Raw genomic sequence first — 26,937 nt, forward strand, 5'->3', positions numbered from 1 at the left:
TCTCTCAGGCAAGTGGGACTGGACCATCACTCATTAGCTGTGGCTAATGACCATCACTCATTAGATGGTCTAGAAAAAAGAAAAAACAACCATTAAGTGATAGCCAAAAATAAAAAGGACTGAAACATTCAAGTTATGAAATTGTGCTCTAACACATACATTTAATTTCTGTTATCATCTGAATTATTAATCCAATTTACCATAAAAAAGCAGTGATTTTTAGAAAAGGATATACTGCAAATCTCATTGAAACACTTCTTGGCACTAACCATGCACCATACTCAACCATCTCATCATAGGTTTTCTCAGCTCTGGGAAGCAACTGGCTTCAGAAGGGTCTTTAATGCTGTAAAACAATTCTTTAGAAGTGAGTTTCACTTGCATTGGGAGGATATGGCTAGGCATGCTCCAGGCTTACATCTTAGCCTCCTGCCCCATAGGTGACTCAGATGTCATGTGGTTGACTGCACACTAGGAAAGTTATTCTGGAATAGTTATAATCAAACCTTAAATTAAAGTCTTCATTTTTATTTAATAAAAAAATGGAGAAGCCGGTCCAACTTGTATTGTTTCTCTGCAGTTACTTCACCTACTCTTTTTTTTTTGGCCTCTTGCAAAAAGTTTTTCATAAGATCAGCTATCTGGAAAGGTGCCCTGAGTATTTTCATCTCTTTCTGACACAGGATTGCTTCTAACTCTCATAGATTGCCTGAGTTGATTGTTCTTACACTGAAAATCCCAAGTAGTGAGCTGTCCTGGCTATGAACACTCAAACTGAGCAGTTTGCTAAATGCATTTCCTTCTGTCCCTTAGTTCTTAATGTCCCCAGAACAATTGCATAGGTGGACATCAAGGAAAATCACAAGGGGAAATCAGAATTACATCACAGCTGTTCTTTTATACAGTATATTTATATCTACATCTGTTATTTATTTTTGGACTTGTGTGTGTATGTATATTTATATTTATATTTATGCTAGGCACACGTACAACACAAGACATCAGTTATGTAAACCCCTATGAAGCTGGGAAGTGATAAAAATTCACCTCAAGCCGTTTCCCAGTCTGCTGCCTGTAGCGTGTCACAGGCTGTGACAACTCAAGCTCTCACCAACCTTTGTAAACCTCTTTCTCTTCCAGGCTGAGAGATGTTCCAGTGATCCCCATGATCAGCAGCCGTACACTGTGTCTTCACTTCCACCCCCGGAGAGGTCTGCACCACCATGTTCCTGTCATGTTTGACTATTTCCACCTGTCAGTGATATCTGTCACGGTGCATGCATCACTGGTAGCATTACACCAGCCTCTGATCAGGTAAAGGACACAGAAATGTCCGTTGAAAGGCAGAGGAGATTCCTCTTCTGAATTCGTTTGCTTATTATATAGGAGAAGCAGAGAGAATAATTTAATTTGAAGTTTTTTGGTCCTGGGTTAGGATTCTGGAGATTGGGGTTTAGAGCCAGCCTCTGACACAGGCTCCTTCCCTTGATAAGACACTAGGGATATGATCAAAAACTAGCAAAATCTTTGGGAAGAGGTTCAGAAATTTTGATTAGTCTCGATCTCTCTATTCCCCATCTGTAACATGAAGAAAGTGAAAATTCTCTTCTTGGCTGTTTTTCCTCTTTAGTCTAAAAGCAACTAAGAGCATTTATATTTTTTTCCCCTGCTGTTTTCTAAAGCATTTAGGACAGTTGGACTCTAATCTCATCTGTGGCCTCTGTGCATTAGCATAATTCATAATATGGCTGGAAGGAGGCATGCATGAGTCAGTACTGGATAAGGCTCCATTGAATTTTTTCTTTGCAGCATCATCTGATTTAACCATGCAGCAGTATAATACTAGCTGCCATGGGGTCTAGGTGTGATTTATGTTATCTGATTTGTAATGACAAGAAAATAATTCAGAACTCCTTCAAATAAAACAGGGCTGGAGGTCAATATCCTCTAATATTTAGAGCAGGCGAGGGGAAGTAAAGGTCTTCCTGGCAATTTACTTTGTGTCCAGTCTTGTCATTGCATGAGATAGAGTGCTGAGAGGGAGGGAACTCCTTTGGTCCTGAAGCAAAATGCAGTGTTGTCGTGGTTTAACCCGGCAGGCAGCTAAACACCACAGTGTTTTATCAACACCATAGTGTTATTAATATTATTCTCATCCTAAATCCAAATCACAACACTATACCAGATATTGGGAAGAAAATTAACTCTATCCCACCAGGACAAGTGTTCAGCGTAGTTCAGCTTCCCTTACTCCAGCAAGGCCTTGCTGTTTACCAAATGACCAGGAGACTCTTAAGTTTGTCAAATATTGTGCAAAGAGCAAATAGCACTGTGTCAGAAAGAAAAGATGAACCTGCAGACTCCTTTTTTTTTCTCAGGTTTTGTGTTTTGACTTAATATATCTTTGCTTCAGTTCACCATTTATATAAAGGCATTGCTTGTACACAACGCCATACAATGAATTAAGATTCTAAGAGGCTGAGTTGTGACAGTGATGCGAGTCATATTAGTAGATCAGTTTGACATATCTGCCTTTTCTTCTACTGCTGAGTTACAGGTAGCTGCCATATCTCTCTTCTGTTATGTGTTGACTTTTTAAATAGTGAATTAGATTGTAACAGACTACTTCTAACCAGATAATTTTGCTCAGATAATTTGCCCATTGTTCTACTCTATAAAAGGATGAAAGAAAAGTAGTTATCAGGCTTAATGACTGTTTTCAGTGCTTTGTTATCCTCTAATGAATGGAGCTGCAGAGACTTGTTACTGTTATTAGGCATAAATCTCGTGATGAGCAACTGTTCCATAGTCAGATTAGTACAGCTTTTAAAATATTATTTTGTGGATATTTATGAAGTATACAATATTTTTACTTAATGCAGTGGAATGAAGATTTTTGACAACACAATATAGAGTCTCATTTGCGTAAGCCAGTAAAATAATTTTAAAGTGTGATACTGAAGTTTTATTTTCTTCTTGATAAATATTCAAACCCCAAAGAGTTTTTATATCATGCGTTCTCTAAATATAAATCAGGGTGAAGACACCAGTGCAAAAGAAATGCCAGTTCCAAGTGTTCTGAAACAAAACCAGCCAACTAAAACTTACTTGTTTTTGTCACAGCTCAGAGCTTTTCTGCTTACCACTTATCATTGGGGTTTACTTGGGACATAGAAAAAAAAGGTTTAATTGCAAAATCAGATCTTTATTTTTGTAACACAATAGAACTAATGAATGACTGGAAAGTCTTTTTTGTCACATTATAGAAAAAATAAACACCGGAGAGTTACATTGTCTGGGAAAAAATATCTATGCAGTATTTCACTGTGTTTTGATTTGCTACCTTGAGCTGTCCCATCATAGTATGTACTTTACATGTATATACATATTATTTCTACACGTATGTATACACTTAAATGTAAAACAACAACAGTTCTAAACCTACCCTGAAAATAAAGATCACACATTATGTAAAATTTAAATTCACTGCTGTCCTGAAGTTGTCCTGGAAAACAACTTTGCCTGAAGCACAACTATCTGCTCACATAAGCCCTGTGGACTCAGCTTTTCATATTTTGTTATCTCTGTTGGCAAATCAGATACTCTTCCCCAAAGTTCTTCCCTGTTGTCTGTATTGAAACAGTGAAAACAGTAGGGAAACCGGCATGACCAATTCAGGCCTTTCCCTGCAGGGTAATATACACCCACAAATAGCTGCTGTTGGGCAAACCTTGCCAGGGTGCCTCCATTACCTCCTGTTTTTTGACAAGTGAACATTTTGATATCGATGTTTGTCCTGTCTAATAATTCTTATATAATAAATATTACATTAGGTTTGATACTTTGAAGGCCTCACCTTTTACCAAACTGAGAATGAGTGAAAATCATGTTTCTGGGACCCTTTGCAGGATTCTGGATGGAAATTTTGTGATTCAGCTTTTCTAGAGAGTATAACCCTCAGCTTTTTAATGGGGTCCCAATTCATGCCAACTGCTAATGGCTTTAGGCATTTACTAAGGAGGTGAGGGGCTGGGTGGTAAGGTGATGAGGCAGACTTGCAGTCAACTTACCTCCAGCTCTGTTATCTCTACAGCAATCACATTTGGTCTAGACGTGGGATGACCAGGAGCACGGTGGGATGCTTTGGGGCTTGGATCACCTCTTGGCTCCTTGGGCAGGTGCATCTCTCTGAAATGTTGCTGCAGAGTGGACTCTGAGCAGCAGCAAAGGGTTTGGGTGGCTTTGACTTGTCCCTACAGAACACTGAGCCAGAGATTGGTTAAAAATTCTAACTTTTTGACCTTTAGAGTTGTTTGACTTCTCTAAAAAGCCCCCCCAGAAGTGGCTGGGGAAGCTGGACAGCTTGGGGCCAAGTCCAAAACTTTGGTTTTCCAGGCAGGAGTGCAATAATAGGAGAGAACAAGGATGTAAGGTGCAGTGGTTGCGACAGCTACTGTCTCGACCCAAAACACTGCTCCCCTCACCTGCATCTTGCCCTACATCCAAACCCTTCCACCAGGCACAGCAGGACATTGTCACACCACTGCTTGTAAAACACAGGGCTCAAGCTGTGCTGCTGCAGACCCCAAGCCCCTTGCTCTCCCACAGCGACAGCTGCTGTGCAGGGCAGTGGTGTCTGCACTGAACGCTTTTGGCAGCTGCAGATCACAGAGCAGTATTTTCAGACTTTGGGCATGTGGGAGAAATAGACGAGAATATAGAGCAGGCGTTGGCTGGCACGTCTCTCCTAACATCACGGAAATGACAGTTCTCTTTGGAAAGTAAAGGGCGACCTCATTTTACCCAGGATGACAGAAGATGATCTTAGCAAGTCTGTCAAAAGATAAACAGAAAAAGTAAATGACGTTCAGGCTTGAGAGTACTCCTCTGCTGAATGCACCGGCCTCTACAAACTGCTAAATACATTTTTTATTCTCTTACCTAAGCTCCAGAGGTTAAATGTGAGTAGATGGTTGCAGGAGGAAGGTGAGGAGGAGTTAGGGCTTTTGGACTCTAATTTTCTGTTTTGTATGGATCAGTTTGGTTTCTGGCCTGAGGCATTGACTTCTCCCTTAGCTCCTTGTCACTGGCTTTGCAACTGGTCCAGTCTATAAGTAGAACCAGCCATTATTAGTCTAGCATCAGCTGTTAGAAAAGGCACTTTGCTCCAGCATAGTTCAGTCTTCAAGAAATACTTCTGCTTTTCCCAAAGGAATACATCTATGTCTATGGTGTACAGGTCTGCTTAGTCTCAGGCATGCTGCAGTCTCAGTGCCTTTCTTATATTGGACTCATTTAGAAAGCAAACAGCAAGAAACATGGTTATCCGCTTCATTAATTCCATAGACCTCTGCACCACTCCTTCCCGAGAGGAGTTAGCATATGCTACTGTTTATAAGTAAAAATAAAGCTTGTAAATAATCTCTGAAACAAGTATCCCAATACATAGTTTGACACACAAGCACATAGTTTCCTGCACCAAAACCAATGCCCTTTATGTTGTATTTCCTGTTAAGCAGCATGGACAACGGGATCTGGTTGGCATGTCTTCTACTGAAAATTTATCAGTGACTTCAGATGATTTATACTTTCTTCCCCTGAAAGCTTTCTGGAAATCTAAGAGCTGTGTTTCAGCACCAGACTGCTACTATCTATACAGAATGGTCTTCCCAAAGCTAGGCTTTATCTAAGGACTGTGCAGAATCCAGCTCACTCGATGAAGCATCTTACTTTGGCTCTTGGGCTTCAGCAGAAAACATTTTCAGACTATCTGAAAAAAAACCCAAACCAACCAAACAAACAAAAAAAACACCAAGGGAAAAAAAAACCCCAAGACTTGAAATTGCTGCAGATAAGCGAGATCCTTCATCAGGGACCTGGCAAACCTGTTTTCTCTTGTTTACACAAGAAAGGGGTTTCATTTCCTTAGCTTTCTGTATTTTCCTCAACTTCCTATTCTCTTCCCCATTTTCACACATATGTCTATGTGAAAAACAAAGTTGCCTTTCAGGATTTTACTTGTTAACATTGAATTCTCCATTGCCTACATCCAAATCACTGTATGAGAAACAAGAAATCTTGGTGGCAACTGAGATGGGGAAGTAATATAATACAAATTTTGCAGGTAGAGAAACTAAGACACAGACACTGAATTTTTCAGTGCCTTGAGCTTGTTCTGCTCTGGGAAGAGGGAACAGAATCAAAGGGACACAGGGTATTTAAAGGTTTCAGGCATGACCTATTTGTGCTCTGCTCCACTGCACTGATGAATCAGGACAACCCTGGTCATCCTTGAGCAATTTTCTCTTGCCTAAATACTTTTATTCCCAGGCATTCTTCTGTTCCTCAAAAGCATGACTGATATATCTATATGTGATACACACATTGTACTACCCTGCGCACCTTGAATCTGGGTGCAGACCATGCAGGTCAATTTTTCTACAATTGTAAGTGTAGCTGGCACCTACTAATGGGCAGCTTATATCTGAAACTGCCACAGATGTAATCCTGGGTAATAAAGTTCATGACTTATTTTCCCTCTCCATCCTATTGGCAAATAAATTAATCTGTAGAAAGAAAATGGATTATTTATGCAGTAAAGAGCTATTGTTTCCATAATATGTTTATTAAAAGAACACTGGTTTTGGTTTTTTTTTTTCCTCTTGGAACTCTTGCATAATAACTGGATGATTTTTCCTTTGAATTTTCTTTTCTTTATTACTGTTAAGTATCTGCAAAGATAAACCTCCATTTTGACATGCCATTCTCCTGAGCTACCAGCTGAGAAGTCACATAAGAAAAACCTGACTATTTCTGAGTCAAAAAACCCCCAAACAACCAAAGCCAAAAAACAAAAAAAAATCCCACCCCAAACTAAATAAATATCACCACATGACTTCACCTATTTCAGGTTTTATAGCAACTAAGGTTAAGTTCACGACAAATGAACCAGCATTTTCCAGCAATCAAAATTACTAGAAATTTCTAAACAGATTCCCCCTCTGACTCTGGGATCTAGGGAGAGATATCTGTTTCCATTAAAAATTTTATTTTAATAAATCTAATCAGTTTTACCCAAGATGCTCAGAACATTTTACAGTCACTGATTATAACATTAGTGAAACTCTTTGTGTAAGAGAGAAACATGTCTAGAGGAGCACAGTCTGTAAAAATCCATATATTATTCTCAAAAATAAATAGCAGATCATTCATGTACCCTATGGCCACATGCCAGTAGTAATTTGCCAAAAGCTATATTAAAATTTTGAGTTAAACACAGACGGAAATCAGTGTTGTGCATTACATCTTTCCTGATCTGTGGGAGTTAGAAGGAAGTTCCTGGTGAAATGCAAACAGTGCAGTCAGTGCAGAATGTGGCAGTTTGATTCTGAGGTGTATTATTTCTATGGGACTTACTTATATTTTTCATTTTTTAAATCAGTAATATTTTACGCATAAGGGACTGAGCAAAAAAGAAGTGATTTCTCCATAGGATCCAGCCTCAATGGGATGTAAGTTCATTTCCTAAACTGCCACTCCTGGTTCAGTCACAAGATTATAATTTCTTGTCATTAGAAATGAAGTGATGATGTGTTTTGTTTGGTTGGTTGTTTTTTCACAGTTTGACCATTTAATATAGTGCAAGATAGGTTTTCTTCCCCGAGCATGTTTCAGGTCCCAATCTGTTAATTTTTTTGCCCCGTTCTGCTGAAAACTACAATTTGTGAAGAAATTAAGTTTTGCTTACTAAAAACCCCCAAAGGTCTTCATTTTGAAAAAAGTGAATGAAAAATTAAAAAAAGGTTGTTTCATTTTGGGGCAATTTAATCTCAAAGGGAATATTATGTTTTATTAAACTGGCCTAAAGCATTTATTCTGAATTACTTCAGTAACACATTTGAATTAACATTTATCAAGGCCAATGCATTTCTTATGCTAGGGAACTGTCATCTCGTTTATATGTTAGAGAATTGTCCAAAGAAGATAAACAACAGGGAATGATTGTTTAACAATTTGCGCCATACAAGAACTAAGAGGTGCCACATTCAATTCTCCAACAGCAGGGTCAAAACAACCAGAAAGTGCAGCACATATTACGATGTGCAATTCATTCCAAAAGATGTTACAGAGGCCAAAAGTATAAATCAGAAAGGCATGGGCACAGATTCATAGAGGATAACCATGACTGCTGGAAATAATTGCCTGAATATAACCTCTGAGTCAGAAAGTTCTTAATTTTTTATTGATGGTATCTTGCAGGCTATACCACAGGAAACAACTGGACTTTTCAAGGCAGCTTACTATAGTATGTGTCCGTAGATGGCTGCTGTAAGAATTGTGAGACTCCTCTGAAGGATAAAGACAACTCATGGATAAAGTCATCAAAAGAACAGTTCTAAAAAAAAAAAAAAAAGGCAAAAAAATTTGTTTCTTCAACTGAAAATATTAATAATCCTGCACACTTGTTCATTCTCTCGGACACATTACCTCTTTTAACTTTTTTATCCTGACTCCAAATAAAAGCTAAGGTTAACATACAGGATGATGATCTAAATGTTGATATTAAATCAATGCTATTAAGTAGATAGTCCAAATGGACATGTAAATAACCAAGGTTCAAGATTCATATGAATAAGCATGGTTGCAGGAATAATTGGTAAAAATGAATACAGAAAAAGAATTGACGTAGCTAATTAAGCTGTTATTCCTAATAAAAATTATCTGCAAGTATTACGTACTTCAGAAAGCATTAAAGGAACCTCAACAATTTGTAAGCCTTCCAGTTAAACTTTGCCTCAACAGACAGATGACATTTTGGCAGGTTTCCCAAAAAAGGTTTTTGTTTTACAGTGCGATGTGAAATCAATTTACATAAAACCAAAAGATTAAAATCCCTTCTCTGCTGTAAAAGCAAAAGATAAATAAATAAAAAACGCATTAAAAAGTGCTTTTCTTGGCCTTAAAACCTTTGAAAGCTTTGCTAATATTCAAATGAGGAGTTTTTCGTGTACAGGCAACATTTGTTTAAGCTTCTCTCTCTGATACCCAAGCAATCATCTTTTATTTCTGTTTCTTGAGCCTTTCCAGCAGACCAGGGCAGAAAACATCATCCAATAACAACTGAAATTATTCAGAGCAGTGTTTCTCCCTTGCCTGTTTGAAATTACTTTCATTTATTTATTTATTTTTATCTTAGATATTGCATGTAGGAAATACATGGAAAGACTTCATGCTGCTTAGCCAGCTGGAAATTTCTTGGATCACATAAATTAATACATACATAAGCAAGACCAGATATGTGCTAAGGTATTCTACAGCACCCTGCCCCTTACGTGATGTCCCTTTTGTCAGTATATGAATGCTAAGTGGTATATAGCAAACAGCAGTTTTGACTTAGGGGCGAGGCAGGGATTTGTGATTAACCTTCTGAAACTGGTCCAGTTCCTAATTTTGCTTCAGATTCTTTTTCTGATGTTGCACACATCAATGAGTTTCCCTGCACATCAGAACCTCACCTGTTATTCGGGTGATAAGAAGTATTGCTGCACTTCTCTTTTGTCTTGGATCCTTAGCATAAGCATCCTTTCTTTTGTTGTATGTTTTTGTACAGCAGCCAGGACTCTTACCTGTCCTTAAAAATGAATCAGGTGTAGACATCCATGAATTAAGGCTGATCTGAGCTGATGTGGCCATGTGCATCTACACAGAGGAATAACCTCAGATTGGAAAGTTTTGGCAAAATGAATGACACTGCCCTGTGGCTTTTAGTTCTGGCACATCATGATTTTAAAATGGTTTTTGTGCTCCCCATCTTGGAAGTTTTTATTCTTTCAAGGAGACCAGGTCTCCTGGGTATGATGTAATTTGGGATGCCTGGACGGGTATCAGGTGCCTCTGGATGGTGATCCCAGTCTGGAAGCTGTAGCGCGAACTCAGTGGCATTACCTCTGCATTGAGCACAAACAGCAAATGTGTTTTTCTTTTCTCTGCAGTTCATTATTTCAATTCCACCTTTGCCTACATGCTTTTTAGGAACACTTATGGTTACTTGCATCACCATTTAGACTCAGTAATTTGGCTCATTATATTCACCACAAGTAGCCTGATTTCTCTCTTGAAATCTTGATGTAGTTTATGTACAGCACATGTTACCACAGGGACTAACAGTGGGGTTTATCTCACCTAACTTCAGTTGTTTATGAGGCAGTCATCCTAGCCTTTCTTTATAGTCCACAATAAGAAATAAGCACTTTGAGGGTGAAATTCGTCTGACCTATTTGATATCACTACTTGAGAAAGAGATGACTCATACCCTGGAAATGCCAATTGCTCTCCAGCAGATATAAAGGCAGCCTACATCATTAGCTGGGATGCAGACATTTGCTCAGATTAATCCAGAGTAAGAGCCTTAGCTATGCATCAGGATTCTGGTGGGCTCAATGCTGAGTAAACTCCAAACAAGATGTTCCACTGTTAATGGGTTCATGCTATAAGACAGGAGACATACAGATACAGTCAGAAGAGAACACTGTGACCACACTAGTCAGCACTGAGAGGTAATGACCTCAGCACTAAAACAAATTAAATTCTGCCTGGTTTTTGAGGAAGAATTTGGGTAACAGAGGATTCATGTTGCACATGGGTATGCGAGAACACATCCCAAATAAATGGACTGCAGCCAGCAAAATGAGATGCAATTTTTGGACTGAAGTCCTCTCATTTTAGTACTGGAAGGTTAGGTAATGGGACTGTGAGAAGTGAGAACTAAACTTCCAACCTGTAGTAAAAGATTGGGATGAGCTATAAAGGATATGGATAGTGAAGAGAGATTGTGCACAGTTCAAAGAGGAAGGCTGATATGGTTAAAGCCAGAGAGAAAGATGTTGCATCAATGAAGATGCAAGGTCATGAGAAGTTGGATAAGAGTATTATCTAGGTGGGTAGATGGAAAGGTTGTATTGTTGAGATGTTATGCTGGAAAAACATCTGTAAGACAGCAGAGAAAGGACTCAGTGAAGGATAACACTCAAGCCACTGGACTGAATGCCAGGAAAGCAAACTCCATTCACATCATTTGAGCTAGTGCATACTGGACAATGTTCATTTTGAAAGGGAAACGTGGACTTCCAGTGTTAGCTTGAAATAAATAAAAGCAAAAAACCACCACCACCAAAACCAAAACAGCAAACATTTTCTAAGAAAGGAAATAGCACTGGGACAACAATGACTTTTCTCTAGCAATGATGCTCTGATTATTTTTCTTCTCTATTTTTCTTCTTTTAGTTTTGCTCGTCCAGGGAAAGGTTCATGGCTTGGTAAAGGCAACCTGGAGGCAGGACCAGACCAGTCCAGTATGTCATTAGAAAATCTGGTGTTTGGAGCTGGCTACTGCAAACCCACTTCTTCAGAGGTAAGGAGGATGAACAATGATGTCTTACTTCCATTTGGTCACACAGAGTGTCCGCATTATCTGTGAAGAACGTGCCCTGGTTTATATTGCTAGTAGAGGGATTTTGTTGGAAGAAGAACCCTTCAAACGTTTCTGCACGAACCACCTGGCACTTAGATACACTGTTCCTGGGTGTTCAGTCCCCACCTATATGAACCGTTTCAGAAAAGTTCAAGATGCATGGATATACCCCTGAAAGCCAATGATAATTTTAAGGCAGGATTCACCTGACCAGGTGTCTTCTGTAAGGTGAAATCAATTATTCAGTAAAAGATACTTGCTTTCAGGTCTCATGTTCGACAGCCAGAGGACTTGAGTCATTATTACGGATGTTGTGAAGGAAGGGTTGGTGTCTGGAGTATTGAGTATTGTGTGTGTTGGTGACGCGGTGTTACGCACATTGCCTTACTCAAGGCAGATCCCACAGTTAGTGTATGCCTTCGATCTTATTACTTACCGCAGGTGACGAGGAGAGCTTGTTGTGCAATTTTTAGTACAAAGCTGTTTGTTTGGAAAATAATGATTAATTGTTTTAATTTGTTTGTTTGTTTACATGCTAGCTTTGAGGTGTTTTTTTGTCAGAAATGTTTCCTCAGATCTAGAAACTCAACTCAGAATATTGGAATCATGAACTTGTTAGGAAACCCTGATTTAAGGGTTCTGATTAACATGCTGCCCTCAGCTTCCCTCAACCTTTCCTGTCAAAGCTGTTCTGTTCTGTATAAATATTAAAAATATGCTAGCCTACAGCTGCTAGTGCAGAAGAACTACAAGGGAATTAACTCAGGCTGAGAGAATGTTTGGCCTGAGGCTGCTATCCGAACCATTGGGTCATTGTACGCTTTTGGCAAACAAACTGACCTCAACCTCTGCCTCTCTGGTAGACAGTCACATCATATAAATTTAAATAACTGATTCAAGTGTTTGTCTTTGTAGACTAATCTCTGTGCATCTCTGTACATCACATGAGAGAGGCTTCTTTGGAAAGTGGTTCCTACTTTTCATTATCCTCTGGACAAATCTCTATTGTAAGAAGATAAATGGAAGAGTTAACTCTCCACTCTCATTTTTCCTTTTACTTTCCTTGGAAAAATCTTAGTCTGCTGTGATTAGGAAACCTTATTTCCTTCCCAAATGTTCTCCTTAGCTGCAAACTCTATTTTCTACCTATTTCTATTGACTAATCTTTGACTACAGGATTTTTTTTTCTTCTTTTCTTTTTTTTTTAAATGACAGCATGATTGTGGTGGGTTGACCTTGACTGGATGCCAGGTGCCCACCAAGCTGCTCTACCACTCCCCTCCTCAGCTAGACAGGGGGGAGAAAATAAGATGGAAAAACTCATGGGTCAAGATAAAGGCAGTTTAATAAAGCAAAACTTTTATTCTCTACTTCCCTTCAGCAGGTGATTTCCAGCCGCTTCCCAGGAAGTGGGGCTACAGTACACATAGCAGTTGCTCCGGAAGACAAGCATAGTAACGAATGCTCTCCCTCCTCCTCCTTTCTCTTAGCTTTTATTGCTGAGCAGACATCATACAGTATGGAATATCCCTTTGGTCAGTTTGGGTCAGCTGTCCTGGCTATGTCCCCTCCCAAGATCTTGCCCACCCCCAGCCTACTGGTGATGGGAAATGTTGGAGAGACAGCCTTGATGCTGTGCCAGCACTGCTCAGCAATAGCCAAAACACTGGTGTATTATCAACACCTTTCTAGCTACCAATACGGAGCACAGCACTACGAGGGCTGTTATGGGGAAAATTAACTCCATCTCTGCCAGACCCAACACAATAATTCTTATCCTAGCAGGTGACCTTTTAAATACCAAAATGAAAGCACTCTGTCATGAACTGGCTTTAGCACTCTGCTACCCTGCAAGTCATCAGAACGTCATACACCAAGCAATCATAAATATAATGCTACACATTCCACCTCCACATGGTCAGATGTGCATTTGCTTACCTTCAGAGACCTCTGTAAGTCATGAGATCTGTTCTTGATCTGAGCATTTTAATTTAATAGACTGTGATGGCCTTTTTGCATATGCTATCCATGATGTTTCATAATGAGCAAAGACTATTTCTCTTGGTTTCATGTAAAAAATAAAAATTCAGAGCTAGAAAAGAAACTGCTGTGGGGATAAACCTGACTCCAAGTGAGGGCCTTGTGACTGACTGCTGGTTTATGTGTGAGTTCATATCGAGCCATAAGGGATTGAAGGAAGAGAAGTAATATTTCTTACAGTGCTGCAATGCTTTGCACTGGTCAAGTTTACTTCCCTTTACAAATTTGTAGATTCCATTCCAGGTTGTTTGAATGTGTTTGTTAAATGTAACTTCAGTTGGACTATAGACGTGTCCAGGTTTGGGGAATTTTGCAATCGCTTTCGTTGGGCATGAGAATAGATCCTACCCTTTTCATTAGGTAAAAACTGCAGACCTCTCTACTCACTTTATATGTATTTTTGGTTGGACCTTGCCCACTGCATGTCTAAATTAGTAACTGTTGAATACCTTAACTCAAGATATACCACACATTTTTTGTTTATAAGCTACTCTGATTTGATGCAACCGACTAAATCTAGGCTAGAACAATTAATATATCTTGTCTTCCAAGGCAGACAAAGCTTTACTGGGCAGCAGAACATGTGAAAATGAATTTTAAAGAGATGTTGGTTAGTTCCTTTTTATGTCGTAAAACGCTGTGAAACAGTTAATATTGGTTTATCCTGTTTTTTCTTTTGGTTTTGTTTTCATCTCTGCAAAGCTGAGTTTGGATCCTTCTAATTTCATGTACATTTCTGTGTTTTCTTTGATCTGAGAGGTCTCCATGCTTAAGCTCTTAAGATGCATCTCCAGGGCAAGTGTCTTCTGTCTGATGTCTTTTCTAGGGAACAGAATCCAATTATTCAGTTCTCTGTAATACTGCTAACAGTTGAGACTTTCCTTATTTGAGATTTGCCTATTGTGAGTAAACCAAAAAGAGCTTTTTTTCCCCCACAGTTGTAGCCAGATTGTTTTTCCAGAATACTTCCATTTAAGCGGAAGCTTGTAATGGGTAGGAACTCTAAATCATTCCTATTGCACCCTCTTCCTCAAGTCCAGGAGCTGCATGGCTTAAAACCTCAGCGAATTAGTGGTTCACTGGGTCTGAGGTACTTACTAACTCTGCAATTTATTCAGTTTCATAGGTTTGGCACAAATTCTACAAAGTCATGAAGCAGACTGGCTTACAGAAGTAAACTTTGCCCTCACTAGTGTCATCACAGTCAGTAGATGTACTAGTAGCGTGGTGTATTTGGTTTATGTCACAAGTTTTTGGTAGCAGAGGGAGATGGGAGCAAGGGTGAGTTCTGTGAGAAGACACCAGAAGCTGCCCCTGTGTTAAACAGAGACAGCTCCAGATGGCTTCAAGATGGACCTACTGCTGGCCAAAGCTGAGCTCATCAGTGGTGTTGGTAGCATCTATGTGATAACATAGTTAAGAATGAGGAAAAAATGCTGTGCAGCAGCTGTGAGAAAGAAGAGTGAGAAAATGTGAGAGAAACAACCCTGCAGACCCCCAGGTCAGTGCAGAAGGAGGAGGGCAGGAGATGGTCCAGGCGCCAGAGCAGAGATTCCCCTGCAGCCCGTGGGGAAGACCATGGTGGGGCAGGCTGTCCCCCTGCAGCCCATGAAGAACCCCATGACAGAGCAGGTGGCTGTGCCCTTAAGGAAGGTGGTTTTAGATTTGTTCTTATTTCTCATTCTACTCTGTTTAATTGGTAATAAATTAAATTAATTTCCCCAAGTAGAATCTGTTTTGGCTGTGACGATAATTGGTAAGTGATCTCCCTGTCCTTACCTTGACCCATGAGCTTTTTGTTGTATTTTTGTCCCTCTGTCCTGTTGAGAAAAGGGAGTGATAGAGCAGCTTGGTGGGTACATGGCAGCCAGCCAAGGTCAACCTACCACACATGGTTCAGACAAGATTTGAACACATAGCTTCAGTAGAGTAGTGGCTGGATTTGCAGTAGTGCTAAGCCTTCAGAAAAACCAGAATTGTGCTGAAATCTGATGTTAATACTACTAAGTCATGTTTTCCAGACATCTCTTGAATACAAAGTAGAGGACTCATATCTTGACATAACTCTAGGTCATACATCCCATTTTACCTCGTTCTTCCTCATAAAACACGGGTGCATTAGAAAGCTAATTTTATTTTTAGGCCCATAGATTGACTGTGGAAGTTCTCATCTAGTTTATGTAGTTGATTTGCTTTTTCCTTGCTGACAACGCAAGTGACTACCTTAATTTCTAAAGAAAGTCCGTTATCAATCATCAGCTCCTCTTGCCAATTCCTGAGCTGATCTGTGTTTGGGCTGCGGAGGTGCTACCGCTTAATGATGGATCCTGAATGCTCCTCATTCTGCATTTCTGACTTCTCAGTGTGGAGACTAATTAAATGCCAGTGGCTTTGGACTGTACATGTGCATTTTCCCTAGCTCTCCCCAAGTGGCTTCTGAACACCGCTGACAGTTTCCTCATGTCCTGGCTTAGCAGAGTAGTTATAATAATTAATCCTATTTAAGTTTTGTTGGTTTTTTTTGTTTTTTTTTTTTTTTAAGTTTTCCTCTCTCCTCCCAGTCATCTACTCAGCAAACAGGGATCTTCCCTTTCTCCATTCCTTCTTCCCTCCCTCTCTATTATTTTCTTTCTAGCTATACTATACTTTGCCTTTCAAGCACAATTAAGACAACAAAGGTATTTCTTAATGAAATATTTTTTGTTGTCAGATTAATATGAAGGAAGAGGCTTTTGTGGTCAAAAAAACTAGTAGAGAACAACCTACAGAACAAGAAAACATGCTAGTACTTTCCCAAGCCCACTTCAGCCCATAACCTATACTCACAGGGAATATATATCACCGTAGATTAACAGTATGTTCAAAATAGGATCATATCTACCGCAGGCTTGGGAGACCTAGTGGGATGAAACAGACTCATGAGCTGTGTGTGACTGGCTTCCCTCAGGGGCATCTGAATTCCCCTTTGGGTCTGCTAAATTGCTTTTCCCTGTGAGGAAGTTCAAGGGGTTGTTTCGGATGTTACAAGGTCTGTATCTGAACCTCACACTGACTCATGCTTTCAGGTGATCTCAGCAGCCATAAGGGTTGACACTGAAAAATACAAATCCTACATCTACAATAAAATAGAAAGAAAATATTCCTTGAGGAATTGAAAATTGAATGGTCACTTACACTTCAGGAGTTTTATGCCTTACCCTGTACCATATACCTCTTCTGTACCCACTGTTGTCAGGTTGTTTTAATGTCTTTGAAATATTGTGCATTACGTGCCTGCTGTGTTATAATCAAGTTGCATCGGTGACATACTGGGGGTTATTAATAAACCATACTCACAATAATCTTATTTTCACCTGGATAGCAGTTGCACTGCAGATAAATTGACTTCTAAGTAATCAGATTTATTAATCATATAACTTCCCATTAATAAGGCACTGGTGTTTGGTAAGAAGTGTTCTTCTTCCATCTAGCATTGACGTAGCTATCCCAAAAGACATAAAGTTTATGCCTGGCATAATACAAGAACTAGGAGTGTCATTCAAATAAAATTGCGTTGATGATAAGAGTTCTTTTCCACAGACAGTTTGCTAATATTTTCTTTTTTTCAGCAACATATGAAAACCTAGGCTGTTTCAGCCTAACACCAAAGCATTCTTCAAACCCACATTTTTATATCACATGGGAGTCATCTGTGTTTTATTCTTCCTTTCTTCTGTATAGTTATAGCTCTTTGGCCACAATACTTCACTTTTTCAGGTCTTGAAAAAGGAAGGTTCTGCATCAGAGAATAGCCCATGTAGGATCCATTATGGGGATTGTAGTATGCCCTGAAATCCCAGTTTAGCTGGGAGAAGAGAAATACATAGCTGCAAGCTTCATTCCTCTTCAGATATAGGAACCTTATTGTAGAGATTCCTGTTATCCTTTTTCATATTTATTGGCACCGCAGCCATCTTTCCAACTTAATTCCATTGTTCCTTTTTTTTCCTAGGGCTCCTGCTGTGTCCTGACCACAAAACAAAATTGTTTGAGAAAGAAGGGGGGCAGGGGGGAGGGAGAGAGGGGGAGAGAGGGGGAAAGGGGAAGGCTGAGGGACAGGGGTATGGGTGAGGGAAGGCAAGGCAAGGCACAGAATAAAACACAATGTTAGCTTTGCAAAAGCATTAAAACTTTGGAAAAGGCTAAAACTCTGCTGCTTCATTTTGAAGGAAGGGGAATGTGTATTTTTCTCTTTTTTTCTCTTTGAAACTATCAGACGTTCTCTATTTCCTGCTAGAAAAAAAGGCACCTGATGTTTAGAGGGCTGTGAAGTCACCAAGCTTTTTTATAATTTCTTTTTTTTCTTTTTCTTGACTATGTACCAAGGGAGATGTTTTACAAACAATGCCTGATTATTTACAAACCTGAGGCATAGTTAAGATTCTGATTTTACCTATTTAGAACTTGACTATGTAAGATAGCTGGTATATATTATTCAACATTTTAAAAAAGATCAAATCTTAAAAAACTCCAGTATTCAAAATAGCTTTTACTTATAATTGCCCCGTATAACTAATCAAGACTGCAAAAGTGTAGTTTACATCAGAATTTCATCTGGAATTGTTAATTTTACAAGGAAAAGGGTTTTTTTTTGGTCTTAGACTTCTCTGCTTTGGTGTGAGTGTGGTATGGAATGCATGCTTCATGTGTTAGCATGTGTGATTTTAAAGGAACAGGATTCTTTCAGTGTCTTGCTTATGCAAATGGTGATTAGTTGTGACTGGGACTTCAGCACAAGTCCAATGCATAATTATTCTGAAATAGTAAGAGAGCTGATATACTGTTCTTTATAAGGTGTAATGACAAGTACCTTTAATCAGTGTGTTCAGGGCACTATTTGTGATAATTACTGATGAAGTCTTTAATCTCCAGTTGCCTGAAGATAAATGGCTGATCTTTAGAAAGAACTAAATGATTTCCTAGCTCTAGCAGAAAACATGGTGACTAATAATGTGACAGTAACTGGTTTCTTTAATCATTGGCATATTTCTTTTCTGTGGCTCTTACTTTTTGATCTGGCATATGCAGGGTACAGCAAGGCAATGATCTGCATTATGATAGAGTTCAAAACTGAGATTAATTTGGGATTAGGCCTAAAACATGATGTTGAAAAGCTTTGCAATCTTTTCGTGTTCGATGAAAATATCATGAAATCATCTGGAGATTCTTGTGAAGCTTCAGACAGGACAATGACATAGCCTTCTTCTGGAGCAAATCCTCAGGAATTGCTCATACTGGACTAATAATCGGTTCCTTTTGAAAATCAATAGAATTTGCATAGGAAGTTCCACTTTTTTTATCTATTTTTTTGCTATTTTTCTGCAATGCTTATGTATTGGAAGGAATCAGATTCTTGCATTCTCTGTACAAATCTCCCTGTTTCTCTGCATACCACTGTGAAAAAGTCAATCACACCTAGACTAGTATTACTGAAAAGTAGTTTTTTATGGCTAATTCAGACCAGCTGTGCATGGTAAAAGGCAGACTGAGCATGGAGAATTTATTTCTCCTTCACAACTACTAATAGAGTTACATACTGAAGAACTTATTTGGCTCCCATCACCATAATTTCTCACTTTGGGCCTGAAATCCACTGATATGGTTTGTACAGTCATTCACTTGACCAGCATTCTTTCAGTTAGTTTTCTCTTTCTACAGATTTCAGCACTGATTTTTGAGGAAGTTTGTAGGAGGGGGCTTGGGACAGATGTTTCTTTCTTTCTTCCCTGAAATGGAGTGCACGAACATAAGGAACAGCCTTTCTACACTTCACTTTAGGAAGTGGACTTGGCTGCTCTCTACCTTTTGATAGAGTGCTCTATGATTCGGTTTTTCTTTCTTCTCAGTATTTTTTTCCCAGTGGTACTTTGTTGAAAAATTATCTTTATATGCCCTAAAGAACACTACAATAATTCCCACTGACTGATGATGAAAGAGTTCTTGAAAGGCGACCTAATCAACTCTCATAGCTTCCAAGCTGATGGCCTTTCCAACAGGAGCACAGATGCCAACAACAGCACAGTCAAGATCCATCATCTGGAAGCTAACCCTTTGCTATTGGCAGGTGTCCCAGACAGCAGCTCAGGGACTGGGGAATGAGAAAAGAGATTCCCTCTTTCCCAAACACTTTGTCTTGTTTTGTGGAAACAAATCTTCAAGTGACAGCAAGAGCCTGTACCTCTGTTCAAAGTCATCACGCCAGTCATAATGACCCAAGAATCAGTTTCACAGTTAATATGAATTGTAAGTTTTGGTGCAGTCTTGGGAGGAACACTTAGAAGTGCAGTGCCTGCAACATCAGCTTGTGCACAAATGATCGCCCCTCTTCCAATGATCTCACGAGTTCTCTGAGGAACACATTTCAGCAGTCTGACAAACAGAAAAAGATGAGCTAAGAGAATAGAGATGGGTCAGTGTGTTATGAGTCTCAGAAGTATTGCCAGACAGAGGTGAATAACATGGACAAAAGTCTAGTCAATATAGATAAAGCATTTTTTGAAACTTCATGGCAAGATAAGAATAATTTTAGAAGCTCTTCAGTACAAGAATAACTTCTCCTAAAGTTGATTTGACTTAATCACATGTTCAAAGTCCATACTGGAATGTTTTGATGAGTGGCAAAACCAAAAAAAATTGGGGGGGCAGAATTGGGTAATACTTCAAGGAAGCTCTTGGCATAACTGAGAAAGGTGTGTGGGTATTCAGGCAGTTAGACATGAGTATTTGGGTGAGAATCTGGGTCTATAGATTTATTTAGGGTAAGCTAGACACAGCCAGATGCATATGAGCTTACGCTACTTCATTGACTGGCACAAACCTTGAAAATCAAGCTTCCAGTCAGTCTGGTTTTACAATAGTATTTACCTCTGCTGTTCCCAGTTTCATAGTGTGGTATTTGAGTAGGGTCTGGTGCATTGATTCTGTCTGTGCACTCTGTCACTATATTATCCCAGGATAGTTGGATGTGTCATGAAGTGTGAAGGAGCTGCAGAATCATTCATCTGTAGCCTCTGGTTTCTAGTAAGTCAGATAAGGCCAACAGCCTATTCCCATCCTTTTCCTCCTTGTCATGTTCATAGAATCATAGAATAGTTTAGGTTGGAAGGGACCTTTAAAGATCAGCTAGTCCAACCCCCCTGCAATGAGCAGGGACATCTTCAACTAGGTCAGGGTGCTCAGAGCCCCGTCCAAACTGACCTTGAATGTTTCCAGGGATGGGACATCTACCACCTCTCTGGGCAACCTGTTCCAGTGTTTCACCACCCTCATTCTAAAAACTTTCTTCCTTATATCTAGTCTAAATCTACCCTCTTTCAGTGTAAAGCCATTACCTCTCCCCTTGTTCTCTCACTACAAGCCCTATTAAAAAGTCTGTCCCCATGTTTCTTATAAGCCCCCTTTAAGTATTGAAAGGCTGCAGTAAGGTCTCCCAAGATGTTCCAGAGAAAGCCATAAAGTCAGCTGAAGGCACTATATGTCTGCCCTTTGATGACCCAAGCCAAAAGTAATTGTCATCTCACAGGTTTTTGTTAGGTCTTGAAGCAATCTGCAACATCTCTGTTGGAATTAGGTCTACCTGGCATTAGTAGACAAAATTGGCTGATGAGAAGCAAGGGAAAAAGCCTGAACAGTACAGAGTACCTCCAAAGCAGTGTTAAGTCATGTTCCTGGTGGTGGTAAAGCACTGTTTCTGCTCTATATATTGTGTTTCTTTTGTAAACAAATACAGTTTGACTCTCCAGAGCTGTCAGTCAGACTTTCTTTCTCCTCTATTGAACTTACTAGAAGTATTTTATTTAAAAAGATAAAATGATGGCCTGCAGAATAAATGGTAAGCTACTCATGGCTCATGAAATTTGACTGTCTTTGAGTGTAAATTACTTGAGGGCTGGTATATGTACTGTGCATAATACAGGACGTATCAACTGGGCTAGGAAAATGAACCTGTGAAAATGTAATACTTATGCAAATTTATACAGTTCCAGCTATTCAAAAGTTCCCCATTTTGTTACAGTAAATTATAGCAAATTAATATAATTGCCTTAAAGTAACATACCCAGGAAAGTTTTTGATTAGCCATTACTTCTGTTTCAGTGCTAAAATAGCAATTGTAGATTTCTGAAGTGATCAAAAGGTCTGTATATTGTTTTATAATTGGCTTTGCAATTTGATGTATGTTTGCATGCACGTCAAAGGGCTATAAATGATTCATTGCCTGGGAGTGTCATAATTGAAGACTTCAGGAATGCAGCATAATGACAGCATTAGACATTGAGCTGTTTCCTGGCAGCAAAAGGCAGAGAAACCACATTCCCCAACATCAGAAAAAAAGACCAGCTTTATAGCACCTAGGCCAAAGCTGAACAGTTCTTATGCAGAGTGATTGTCTGCAAGAAGGAAGGTGCCTGTAAGCAGAGCTGTAATGATTATTTTGGGGTGTGATTGGTTGAAATAAAGTAATACTCCAGAAAAAAACAGGTTTTGAAACACTGCTAAGAGAAAAGTCCAATGGATTTCATTTGGTCACTTTGAAAACTTGAATTATCTGAGTGATGGAACTCTCTGAGCCACAGAATTATCTTCAGCAAAATAACCGGGAAAGGAATGGAAGTTGATTTGTCTTACTTGGTTTTACAACAAACCTTGGAGTAGGATCTTGCAAGAGATCTTCTGTTGATTATTTTTCACAATACAATAATGGACAAAAATTCAGGTAACCTGAAAAATAGCGTATTTAGAACCAATAAAAAGATTATTTTTTTCTCCATCTTCATAGACCATAAGATAGCTGGTATAACACATTGCCAGAAGGTGCTTCTGTGAACTTCGTAGGATTTGCCACAATTCTGCAAAATGACAGCACTGACAATTCCTACAGTTCTTGTTCAGAAAGGATGGGAACTGTGAGGGCTGTGACATAAACCAATATTTGGGCAATTTGAGGAAGACTTTGCCCGAAAGCATGCAATTTCTGAAGTTGTCAGGGCTTAAGTTTGGATTTTCTTTTCTTTGTTTACCTCTGTCTCCTCAGTGAGTATTTGATACTTAACTATGATTGGTTGCAAAACACAAGACTCATTGGACTTCTGATCCAGTTTGACAAAGCCTATATAAATCAGCATATTTGCTCACATCTTTAGGAAAAATGAGTAGTCAATCATAAACCAAGTAAAAAGAGGGGGATATGTGAGAACATTTGCAAATAATAATAAAAAGTAATACTGCTATCAATAGAGACATGATTTCTTCCCACCTGCATATGACTCATAGGAACCTACTTGGTAACACTGTGGCTGTGTAACAGACTGAAAGAAACAATAAAATAAAAAATCTCCCTTAGTAACGAAATGTCAAACTGCTTAAAAAAATGAACCCATAAAGGCTGAAGTAATTTGTCACTGCCAAAAGACAACTAAATATTTCCTCTTTAGCCATTGTTTGACAGTGTTACTAATGTTTAAATTTACCAAGCTGAGGAAGAGATCAGAAATAGTGTTATGGTTGTTGTAATTTTTATCTCCATTTGTGAAGACAGAGCTAATTAACCGGCATGCAGCAGCTACTCTGATTATAGACACCTCCACACTGAATTCTGGGCAAAGCTCTCAAATACACAGATTTGGGTGGGCATGGTTGGTGCCATGTCCCTTCTCTCCTGTGACTGTGTGATCAAGAATTAAAATGACCCACTAGGAAGCTATTTTCATATAATACCTATTGTAAAAGTCATTTCAGAAGCCAAGCCAGTGGGAATGGAATGACAGGATTCAAAGTGATCTTGGCTACCTGCTGAAGAAGTCTGAAAAGCAAACAGTGTAATTCATAAACATCCAGTTCATAGGCAGGAATGACAACATATCACAAATCCCAAGAGGCTCATGTCCCTGCACACTTTCTATTAAAATAATTCACAAGCCTTCTCAGTTTCTTGATGTCACCATCCTATTTTGCAAGACAGTAGATATGTGTTCCCCACAGCTAATACCAGTGGGTCTTGATTAAAGCAAAGGCCTAGGCCGTTAGATTAATGGGGAATATAGACAAATGCTGTAATGTGCAGACATCCTGTTTCATGGTTTGTTTTTTTTTTGTTCCACTGTCTTTGAATTCCAGGTTCCCCAAGAAAAGGAAATATATCTTATTTTATACTGCATGATGCTTGAATAATGGTCCTCAGATTTTGCTTGTGTCAGCATTAAACTTGTAAACGTCTTTTCTGCAAAATATGAATTGGAAATGAGGAAATTAATCACCTCATTTAAGTGGGGCTTGCTTTTTGATAGCCTTTTTAGTATCCTTTCTGCACTTTTGTACTGCCTGGTTCTTCATATATTCCTTTCTTTGGACAGGAGGATCCCTTTTTTTGCCTTTGAATCTTTCCTTCTGTACAAATGTCAAACACACTCATCTCAGTATCTGAGAAGCAAATTCTATTTCTACTTGTAAGTCTTAGAACAGTCATGAAAGAAGAGATACAGAAACAGAATACTATTTGGAGTAACCAGCAATCCATCTCCACACTTTCCTTATTGCACATCTTCTAAAGTGAGACTCCAGACTTATGTCTTCATCTAATTTCCCCTTCTCCTTCCCCATAGACCAGGATCCATGTCCACTTTGTCACCAAATTCCCCACTTGCTAGCTGTGGGCTCTTTTTGCCTCTGCTCAGCTTATAGGTAATGTTGATACATAGTCAATAGGCTGCACCAATGAACTCACCTTTCAATTCAAATACATTTTTCTATCTCAGGTTACTGATGTGTATAACTAGGGCGTGATTTGTGTATCACCAGCGTCTAAGTACCAGAACTTTCTCACTGGTATCTTTTACTCAACCTCTAGATTTGGAACATAGTCTTCAAAATAAACAATTTTTTCAGGCTGCAGTAACACTAAAAATCCATCCCTTATCTTATGACAAGTTGCTGCTCCAGTGTTTGAAGTAATTAACTCTTTCTCCATATATGGACATATTTGTAGCTGAGTATAATTTTATTTTAAGAGAGCAGCAGGATGCAAAGTGGTTGTGCTTTTTTGGCAGCTTCGTGTGCTGCTGTTGCAAGGTCTTCACACAACTCAAACACAGTTTTTTGGGAAATTTCACTAGGCTCAAGCTAAGTTTTCTTTGTCATGTTCTGCTGCATAAACAGAGTGAGATTGGTTGTTATAGGTAGATTTCTTTAATGAGACTGCTGAGTTGACCCTGTGCTTCGTGGCAAGGTATCAGTCAGGACACTCTTCCTCTGATTCCAGTGATAATACTCCACCTTAAAAATAGGACTTATCAAATGTTTGATCACTGTGATATTGAATTTTGAGGCAATTTCTGTGAACATTTTGGGAGAGCAAAAAAGGAACCAAATTTCAGAAAGCCCAAATGGAGTAGCAGTGGGACAATTACAGTGCAACTTGGGTTATTTCTCAAAAGGGAATGATGAGCAGAGGATGGATGCAGTGTCAGCCTACTTCTCGTCTCTGTTGTAGCCCATTGGTATGCTATTTTGCTAATGGGCAGGAGAGCCCAAATTCTGTGGTCAGAGATAGGAATGAGTGATGCGATCGCTGAGTTCAGTCCACCACCTTTGTGGGAAACTGTAAAATAGGCATGCATTATAGTAGGTTGGAATATAATTTCCATATGAACATCCTCTCTGCATCCTACTATTTACTGTTCCTGAGCTTAAAAAATTGTTATGGCATCCTGTGCTATGTTACATGATTCAGCACATGGCAATTTATCTAGCTTCACAACGTACAGATAAGTTTAAGGTATGTTTTAATTTGTATCTGTAGCGCATTAAGAGGGTGTGCGAGGTCTGTCATGGTGCTTAAGTGACAAGTCTTGAAATGTAAAGACACAATAATCAGATAACTTGCAGTCAGTATTAAAAATGTCTTAAAAAAAAAAAGGAAAAAAAGAGGGGTGATTCATTTCACTCTGAACAAGGAAATACTTTCTTTCTAAGTTGACCTAACATGTTCTTTTTTTCCCCGTTTGGGCATCGAACTGTAAAATCAATTATTCCTGTGGCTCTAGTCATACGTGAACAGATCAAAGCCTGAAGTCACTTTCTTTCCAGCGGTGACTGGCAGTATTTAATAGGAGCCTGGCATTTCTAAATAGGAAGCTGTGGTCCTCGCTGTTGCTTTTATTAAATAAAGAGCATTTCAGAGTGACCATTTGCTCTGGGTCTCTGCATCAGAAAGCAACACTGAGCCAAGCAGTTCGGTGCATGCAGTATGATAGAAGTTCACTGTGATTAATAGTATATTATGACAAACACTATGAGAGAAATGGCAACTGCAAGAGATCTGGTTTTAACTAATTTGTTTGTCAGGTCCAAACCAGTCCACATGCTGTGGCAAAGTATCTTCAGTTGACTCTTGCACCATCCATGGCCATACTCTCCTGCAGGGGACACTGTGGGAACAACACAAGATGGGACCTTCACTCCCTGCACACCACTTCCATCCCAGGTCCCCCCCCAGTTCCTGCTTTTTCTCTAAGTTAGAGGATTTCCAAGCTCACACTAGACCCAGACAAATACATGCTCTGGGACTGGTTGTCACCTCCTTGGAGCCAGCAGTTACTGCTGGGTGAAGAATCCAAATCATTATGTCTGAAACTTTCCTACTATTTGAGGGAAGAAAATATCTATTCAAATTCAGGATGCCCTGCAGTTCTCACCCTCTGCCTGCACCTGGAAAGACTTGCTCATATGATCTTTCTGAGCATTAGTTTTCTCATATGTAAAACACAGAAAATGGTACTGACTTATTTATGATGAACTTCAGATTTTATAAATGATAACCGCTATATAAAAACAGAGCCTGTTAATCTTTGTGTGTTGTTTTTATTGCCATTGATATTTCAGTATTTCCAGGCTAGCATAAACATAACCCCCCACTTAAATCCTGATTCTTGCTCCAAAAGCTGGAGAATTAAAAAGTAAATTAAATTAGAAGCTCTGTTACCTCTAAGCCCTAAAATGTCACAGTTCACTAGGAAAGGACAGTTCAAAACTGTATGAATTACTTTCATTATTTTTTTTTAGTAAGTGATGGGGTGGAACTTCTTTGCCCATCTCTGAATTGTCTGCATCCGAGCTTCTAGTTCAATTTTCCTTCATGCACAGTCTGTGGATAGCAAGGAGCATTTCTAAGGAATAATGCATTATAACATCAACATTTGAGGTAGAGGGGATGAACTGTGCTCCAAAAATGCCTGTTTCTCTCTATGTGTTATGAAGGGAATCCAGGGTGATAAGCTGAGTTGGACATGTTTACAGTCCAAATATAAAAGTTTTGCTAGATACTAAACTCACCAGTCCTACATGAGCAAACTGGGACATGTGTACAGAGCTTTGATCACTGCCTATATAATTAT

The 26,937-nt window shown here is 39.2% G+C and overlaps 1 protein-coding gene across 1 annotated transcript in view; it reads left to right on the plus strand.

Annotated features, from left to right (window-relative positions):
- FAM135B (family with sequence similarity 135, member B) overlaps positions 1-26,937 on the plus strand; it is an 80,744-nt gene that overhangs the window by 12,915 nt on the left and 40,892 nt on the right. The window contains exons 4-5 of the mRNA XM_010577114.1: positions 1,141-1,314; positions 11,284-11,410. Of these exons, the coding sequence (XP_010575416.1) occupies positions 1,141-1,314; positions 11,284-11,410 (301 nt within the window). The remainder of the gene's footprint in view (positions 1-1,140; positions 1,315-11,283; positions 11,411-26,937) is intronic.

This window comes from Haliaeetus leucocephalus, unplaced genomic scaffold, assembly GCF_000737465.1.
Source record: "Haliaeetus leucocephalus isolate CR32 unplaced genomic scaffold, Haliaeetus_leucocephalus-4.0 Scaffold555, whole genome shotgun sequence".
Taxonomy (NCBI): domain Eukaryota; kingdom Metazoa; phylum Chordata; class Aves; order Accipitriformes; family Accipitridae; genus Haliaeetus; species Haliaeetus leucocephalus.